Source organism: Eschrichtius robustus, chromosome 4, assembly GCF_028021215.1.
Source record: "Eschrichtius robustus isolate mEscRob2 chromosome 4, mEscRob2.pri, whole genome shotgun sequence".
Lineage (NCBI taxonomy): Eukaryota > Metazoa > Chordata > Mammalia > Artiodactyla > Eschrichtiidae > Eschrichtius > Eschrichtius robustus.
Window position 1 is genome coordinate 109,960,064 of NC_090827.1, and position 8,891 is coordinate 109,968,954.

At 33.2% G+C, this 8,891-nt stretch overlaps 1 protein-coding gene across 7 annotated transcripts in view; it reads right to left on the reverse strand.

Moving 5' to 3' along the window:
* CPEB2 (cytoplasmic polyadenylation element binding protein 2) overlaps positions 1-8,891 on the reverse strand; it is a 62,572-nt gene that overhangs the window by 51,194 nt on the left and 2,487 nt on the right. For 2 of the 7 annotated variants that reach the window (XM_068543215.1, XM_068543214.1), the window contains exons 2-3: positions 6,260-6,541; positions 5,407-5,496 (exon numbers count right to left, since the gene is read on the reverse strand). In XM_068543215.1, the coding sequence (XP_068399316.1) occupies positions 5,407-5,496; positions 6,260-6,541 (372 nt within the window). Of the gene's footprint in view, positions 1-5,406; positions 5,497-6,250; positions 6,542-8,891 lie in introns of all 7 variants that reach the window. The other 5 variants (XM_068543219.1, XM_068543217.1, XM_068543218.1 and 2 more) reach the window with 3 other exon arrangements.

Sequence of the window (8,891 nt, forward strand, 5' to 3'; positions counted from 1 at the left end):
AACAGAATCAGACCATGCCCCGTCTTTAGTCAACCTATGAACTCAATTAATGGTGACTATTAATACCACCCAAATGATATTTCCCACACAACTTCTATTTATTTATTTTTTTGGCCAGCCACTACTTCCATTCCAAAGAGTATGCTCTTGCTTTAGAGCACAGCAAAATTAATGTAGAATCCTACACAACTGTCAATGCCATGGACAATATTTAAGGTATGAGGAGAAAATATTTAAGCAAGCTATTCAATAAATATCAGTGACCACTATATGTCAACTCTGATAACTCTTATTCAAAAAAAAGCTGCATGTATTTATAGCTTTAGCTTTAATGCATACATTCAGCTGAAATAGTGAGATGCCCACTTATAAGGTCCCTTATTTTCCTTTGCATATCAAGTCTTTCATCATGAAACAAACTCCTACTTCAGCAAAGAAAACAGCAAAGCTATTTTAAAACTGTTAACTAAGTTATACTTTATTAAGTATCAGCTGCATCCCACATGATTTTTAAATCACTAAACACAAAATAGCCTTGAGCAGGCAAAGAGCTCATGACATCTCAAAAGTCACTTTCTGGATAATGAAACCTAGAGGTTCATGTTAAAAACGTACAGATAATTCCATTAAGTAAAGTGTGGGGATTAAAATATGACTTCTGAAAAAAAAACAAGTCTGATAAGACAAACACTCATGCATTCTTCTGAAATAGGGATATTAGAAAAAAATTGTGTTCACATAAACTGCCATTGGTTCAAAAACTAAATGGAAATCCTGAAACCATTTTAAAGTAACCATAAATGCACCAACACTGATTACCATTAAAAAAATATGGAAAATCATGGCAACGTAACTTACATTTATTACTACATGGCTATTTGAAAACAGCCAAGATATTTCACAAAAGTAAGAATCTCTATCAGGAAAAGTTTACCCAAATCTATTTTAAGTATGAAAGCTATGTGGCAAAGAATCAACTAAATGGGCTTTCAGAAACTGAGATTACAGTATCCCACAACAAAAATGAACAGGCAAATATTAGAACACAATGGTGGAAAAACTGTATTTCTTATATTCTAATATTTTATTATTTTCTTCAACCCAGACATTTGCAAAGACTTATGGAAGCAACAATGAAGTCCTAGAAAGACTGAAAAACATAGAAAGAACAAAGTCATCCTAATTTTAAAAAGGATGACCTGAGAAAGACTATAAATGCTGAAAAATAACTAATGTGTTCAACAATGATATTAAAATACAACAAAAGGAATTTGAACTTAATTAAAAGGGAACTTTTTTATGGGATGCTGTATTTTGCTTTGACATATCCAAAATCCTGTTTTACTTCAAAAGAAGTGATTAAGTAGAAGCTTTTCCTTTTGACAATGATGTATCCTTCCTAAGAAAAAGGAGGTGGATTATAGAAAAAACCTGCATCATCATATTTAAAGTTATACCAATGCTTGGTCATATATTCTTCTGCCTAGGTAGAAAGATCAACTTTTGTTGTGTTTTTGTATTTAATCATCCAATTTTTCCTTTAAAATAAAAAAGCAAATTTGTACTAATATTGTTCTCAATTTTAACACTGATTATACGTTTCTGATTACATTCTGCTATTGCACTATATTGAATTAGCAGATGATGTGTTGCTCTGCCTCACTGTACAATGTGGCTCTCAATCTCATGCTCTCTAGTTGTTCCACACAGATATTTCTTACTCATCCAGCTGGACTTTGATCTTCTCAAAGGCAAAGAACACTATTTCCCCCACATATCCTAAGGGTAATTAAAGTACTACCACATATACAATGAATATACATTTCTCGACCTTCCTTCGTTATTCTGATCCTCAACAAAGTACTATAACAATGATTTTCAAAAAAAATTAAAAAAAAATTTTTAAAGCCCAAAATGGCCAAAGCTAATCTAGTATCCACAATGGTTAAATAAAATGGAAAGGTAAGTAGAAAATATTTGGGGTACGAATGTATCAAGTACAATTAAAGAACTGAACACAGGATAGGAAACATAAAAAGGATCCATTACTTAAGCAGGTATAAGAGATCCCATTCTGTCTCATTTTCAGTAGGTGTGACAGTTTGATAACAACTAATGTCCCTATAACTAATCTAGTTTAAGAATCACAACTTAAGGAATGTTTTATTAAATGAAAAATTGGACTTGGTCTTGTTTTTTTTTGTATAAGGTGAATAAAGTCTCCAAATAGTGTATTTTTCTGAGAGGTCCCCCATATTATCATTTATCATGTTATCATAATAGCATGGATATTAAAGATTAGCAGAAAATATCTTCAATTAATTCAAGATAGTTTATGTGACATGATCAGGAACTGCAAGCAGAACTTCTGTAAGACCAAAAGTCTAGAGCTAAATATATAGATAATCCCCCAGCTAGAGAGCAGGCCAACACTCATAGGCTTCACAGGCTATATTACAATTTTGAAGGCATCATGTTGCTTTGTTTACAGAAAACTGATATGTCATATGTAAACTTCTAAGTAATAACCTCAACTACTAGTATATTTACTCTTGATTTAAAATATTCAAGTATTAATGAATAAATATGCTGTAGCCTTATTATCTACCTGAAAAATTCAATTTTAAGGTAATTTAGAATTTATACTTTTGAGTATGACTTCTTGCAAGGGTAACTAGCTAACAGCATTTTAAAGAAAAGTAATTCTTAGCTAGCCTTAAAGAAATTAATAAGACTATCTAACATTCATTTTAAAGTCAGAAGTGTGTACACCAATTTACATTTGTTTTTAAAAAGTTTTAAATTTAAAGCTTTTCCATAAAAAATATAGGCCATTTTAAATAAGGAAATGCCAATCTGAAAAATTTTACATACAACTGAAATAAAAGCTACAAAACTACAAAATCTTTCCCATTTACTAAGTTCAATTACATGTCCAGAGCTCTTGGTATATTTAAGGCCAGGTACAAGAATTAAGACTTTAGTTCTAGAATTTAGTACATTTTAGGCTTAAATCAATTCGAGACCAAAAGAAATAAAAAAGTTAAATGTTTTTAAACAATGTATTTGTTAACTAAAATTTATTGGTATTAAAATGTTATATATGACGAAAAAATATCAGGAATGAAAATAATCTACCCAGATATTTAAGCATCTAAGTATTTTCTATAATTTTAACTTTGTCAAATAGTGAGGGACTACCCAACTGTTTAAGATACCAAATGCAGTTTGTAGCTTTTGCTGTATTTCTAAGAACCTCAACTTCAAATACCTCAACCTTTTATGGAAAGATAGAAGCACAGAACAAATTTTGTATAATAAGTACCCTTAGGGTACTCAAAGGAGACAACAACATTGCTTTTAAGACCAGGTGGGAGGTCATACAGGATACCTCCACTGCTTGGGACCAATGCCCACTGCTTCCTCCCCAATAAACCAAGACCCTTGTATTCTAAAAATAAAGGAGGGGGGAGCAGGAAGCAGGGAGCAAAAGAAATGGCCACAATAGATGAAAGAAATCATAAGAGCTGGCTAAAAAGGCCTTACATGATCTAGTTCAAGGTCTTCCTTTTATAGATAAGGAAACTATGACCCCAAGAGATGAAAGCCCATAGACTATGTCATCCAGTGTCACAAAGATTGTGAGAGGAAGAATAAGAAGATTCAGGTTTCAGACCTCCTTTCCTTCTAGTTCAGTTCACTTTCCACTATCTTTTTCTTCACCATTCTCTTCAACTTCATCATCACATCTCTGGATCAAGAGTCCACAGGGAATGCCAATATCTTAGCGGTTTACCAAAAAAAATTAACCTTTAGCATCAAAATCCTTTTTCCTAAAATGAATTTACCTAAAATCCTAGGTTATAAAATAGGTAAGAGCAGAGAGGCTTTGAAGTCTAAGTGGGAGGGCTGGCCCTCATCCTGTGGCCCTCATCCTGTGGCAGCCCCAGGGGCACCTCTGCAGAGCCCAGTTTGAAAATTTCCCTTTCATTTTCACCTCTATCTACTCTAGCATTATTCTACCAACTGAAGCCATCTTAACCTAATTTCTCAACATCTGCCCCCCACCCCCATGGATCCTCATGGCAGCTAATTTTTTTTTTCCATAGATATATATCCCTCACACATATCCTCTTGCTTCTTCCTGCACAACCTTTTCAAATAATTATGTCCTTTCCTGTCTAAAAACATGTCCCTTGCCACCTTCAAAATTATTATCATAATTTTCCTCTTCTAACATACCATCTCCTAGGCATTTATGTATTTAATTTGAACACCATAAAAGTGCTGCCATAAAAATATCACTAATATGGCCTAACTGAGGCAGAGTAGAGAAGAGAATAGAAATATATGGATAACATTACAGCATTAACAAGACAATAAATTACAAATTACATGAGACAATTACTTATTTCTAAGTGGAGACCCTGGCAGGACTACTTTGGTAAGTAGGTAGGACTTGTTTGTAACTAGTGCTAATGGTTGATTATTGAAGTTACTGCCAACCTGCCAGGTTAGAATGCTATTTACAAATGTAATATTAATCTATTTATACAGTCCTTACTTGTAAAATGATTTCATGTTGATAAAGTAACTAAGGATAACAGAGGTCCATTCAGTGGACGCCCACAATGTCAAGTCTATGCTCATTCAAACTTGGGCTCTGTAGGAAAGAATCCTCTTATGTGAGGACTGAGTGTTCTATTTGTCCTGTAATAATTCTCATCAGCTGGTACCCAGTATGCATTCAAATTTCATCTGCAGAAGAGAGATAGCATTTTGTAACCACAAAGGACTTGAAGGTAATTTGATTAAGACTGACTCTCAGCTTTTCGACTCAGAGCTTTTCCATAGGAAACTGATTATTTGGAAGAAGACAGTCTATAATAGCAGTAACAAAATTTAGAATAGAGAAATACTATAAAGTTTTTTATAAAGGTAAAAACCTGAACTAAGGGCTTTCTTAGAAATACATCTCAAGACAAATACAGCAGATTTCATGAAAAAAGTTTGCCAAAAAATTTTATAAGTCATTTATGAAATGTAAGATTAATGTTAAGTAAACATATGATTTTATACCTAATTGCAAATGATTCTGAAAAGAGATAAAATGTGCTCAGTTTGACTGATGTTTAAAGTCAGGTGCTCTTGGGTATATGATTCCTTTCTCCAAAAACAAATTTATTATGTTTAGGACATACAAAATGATTATGAATTACTTTTAAATTTAAAAATGAAGTATTTTATATTAAATAGTTTAAGTGACCCTTTAAAAATAAATTGCTTTAATGTTCTCTGACATATGCTTAAATAAGTATAATTGGAAAATAAATAATAAATCCTACTCATAATACAAATACTAAACTCCTAGCCAAAATCCTGAAAAATATACACTGTGCAGCCTACCTGGTCTATTCTGGATGTTCCGGCTGCAGTGCACCAACTATCTTGGAGTGAATCTGAGCCCCAAGCTGGCAACTGCAAACTAGATCTCACCTTCAATAGCATAGAAGTTTTCATCAGAAATAAGCAGTTCTCTTCCCCATACCCACCCACAAAAAAAGAAAAAAAAAGAAGAAAGAAAAAAACAATCAAAGTTTTTTCTATCTTGTATCCTTGTTCGATCCTCTAACAGTTTAAAGGGAAAAATATCTCATTTTAAATAATCATAAGGGGACTTTATTAACCTATAATATCAGCAAAATATTAAAAGCCCTGAAAAAAATGTCTAATCATTATAAGTATTAGGCCACATTTAGAAAAAAAATAGTCACTGAACCAGTGAACAAATTTTAATTCGATGTAAAAAGCCCTAATGTTATTTTTTCATGATCGTAGCTGTACTAACTACATTTGAATATACATACAGCTGACCATAATTATATTTATGCACAATTACGAAACATTTTAGTTCAGCTATATTGGAGGAGAAACTCATTTTGGTGGCCTGTTAAAGATTAATGAATTAAGGCATTCTTAAGGAGCTGCCAAGTAAAAGCTTCAATATGAATTTAAGAAATACAGCAGGGTTTTCTACACTTTATGAAGCTTATTTTCTATTATGTGTTTAGAGATTTTTTTAGTCTCAATTTTTTTGTATAGGTATTTTATCCTTTGATAATAAAATTATATGCTTAAAAATTAGAGCTTTCTCTTTTTTAATCCGTTAATTTTACCATACTATTACTACTGCCACCACCCAATTTCCTATTTTGAAAGATTAACATTAGAAATAAGGCCATTTACATACCATTCTTACCTGTAAGGGTAAGAGCGTATTACTATTGTTGTCTGTTCTGAACACATTATCTTCAATCCAAGATTTTGGAGTCAGTGATGGAGTAGAGCGAGTAAATTTCGGCGGTGCTATGACATTACCAGAAAACGGTTTCTTCAATGGAGATATCTGATTCATAGTTCCTGGAATTCCCATGTTTCCAGTTCTACGATGATCTCTGCCATGCATTGCTCCCCACGACATACTTCCAGTGCCCCAGCCACTGCTTTGATGGTTGCTCCAAGGAGATTGTTTCAGAAGAGGCTGGGGAAAATACATCTATTTAAATTATAGGCGTTTAAAGAGTTTATAATTCAAATTCAAATTTAGGCGTGAGCTAAGAATTTATATGATCTTAAAAAAAATGAAATACATAAAGGCAACAGAATATATCATAACTAGTTTATAAAAAGTAATAGTCTTGACATCTTGCTTATGAAAACATAGTCATTTAATGCTAGCTGAGTTTTCATACTCTTGTCTACTATAAATTATAATGAATCAAGCAGATATTTCATGACACTCATTAAAATAGAACCATGCAGTTACTGTTTTTTCCCCTTTAGAGAGAACTGTATAAATGACAGATATGAAGAAAAAAATAAATACTTTAAAATTGAAATTAACTTTGAAGATCCTTAAAGATATAACCTACACTATGATCTTAAAGCAACCATGTTCCGCTAAGCACAGAACTAAAAATATGATCTTTATCAATTAAAATATACCAATCATATGAGTGAAATATCTAGACTTTAGGTTTCTAAAACAAACTGTACCACTGCAAAAGTGGATAATACCATTTGGTGTTATTCTACTGCACAGATTAAAAATGCCTTTTGAGATAGGGAAAATATAGCAAATATGTCTTTTTTTTGCACTGCTTATTCAACTTTTAAGGTATTTTATTCCAGTTTTAATGTAGTTTCTTTTAAAGTTTTATAGTTTTTATTTCACTTAATTATCCATGAACTGTTAAATAATTATCTGATAGGTGGATTACCCATAGGTGGATACACTAAGATAAACAACTATATACTTTGATCATTCTAGTAAAGATCTTAGTAATAAAAGTGTCCATTAACTTCATTCATTTTCAAAAGTAAAGTAACATTCCAAACTCGAACCAATAGCAAGAAAAGTTAAGGCATCAAAGAACGAAAAATTCACCAAGAGGATACAACTGTAGATTTTGAAAAGTATTAATTGCTAGCAATTTTATTGTCAATAAGCTTATAATTTAATAATTTTGTGCCAACATTTAGCCAAAGGGAGTATGGGTCATGCACTTATCTATAAGTCAATAGGTTACTTTAAGTCAAGCACTCTTAATATTCAACCTGCTTCTGTTTTTTGTTTTTTTTTTGTAAACCTGGTCTATAGTGCCTATTACTTATTAAAAATGTTTTTTTAATGCTAATATAATCATGAATATATACTACCCTTTCCCCCACTATGTAGTTCAAAAGGATAGCTAAGGGACCACGGACATATTCCATTCTTCAGGACCTTACTTTCGTCACTGATGCAGTGTTCAAAGTTCTCTTCCAGTGACCTAAAATTCCATGTAACAGCTGTGACCTCTTACACTCCATTGCAAGACCCATCTTTTGACAAAAAGCAGATTATACTTAAATATGGATCTTGGTATACGGTCTTCTAATGATATACCAAGGCCTTAAGAATACAAAAATACCTACAGATAATTTTCTGTGGCAAGTTTCCAGTTAAAAAACGAAGACACTGACACCCAAAAGACAGTTGTTCAAGATTATGTAAGTCATGGAAAAGGGCAATACTATTTCAAAATTACCTATTTTCAACCCTTACAGGCCACATTCTCCTTCCTCAAGAAGAAACCAGTGATTCAACAAAAACTGTTGTTATTCTGGTTAATTTAAATAAACTGTTAACTGTTAACTTTGGTTAATTTAGATAGTATTCACCTTTTTAAAAGGGTAACCCTTAAAAACTTTAACTGGGCAATGGAAAAAGTTATATGAGTACGTAAGTAGTGGTTAAGGTCCAATCTTGCTTCCCTCTCAATCTTTAATCACGAAATTGGCCTTAGACAGAATGATCACTATAACAAATGCTGACTAGATCAAAAAAGAACAACAAAATACTCCTTCAATGTCAATTAACCAACCCAGCGGCCACTCAAACGTTGTTTTGAGAGGATAACAAAACAGACCTTGAATCAGAAAGGACCCGGATGAATAAAAAAACCTGCCTGCTGTGATTTCATAATTATACTACCCACTTAAAATACACACACCCTATCATTCAAGAGAAGGTTAAGGCCACCAAAAAAAAAGAAAAAAAGTGAAAGTCTTCTCTTCAAGGTAACACACAAATAGCAGACTCGTTATAGTACCCAAACATTAAAAAGCACAGAAACTAAAACCGTCTTGGAGCATCTCAGTCAACCATCTGACAGCTCGGGGGACCGACCCACGTCGGGAGGCAGGTGGGCAGGAGGAGCGCGCCCGGGACGCTCCTCGCCGACCCCGGTCCCGGTAGGTTGTGCGGGCGGCCACTGCCTCGCCCGCGACAGCTCTCGCCGGCCAAATAAGAATGAAACAAACTCAAAAGAAAAAAAGCTTTTCCGCCC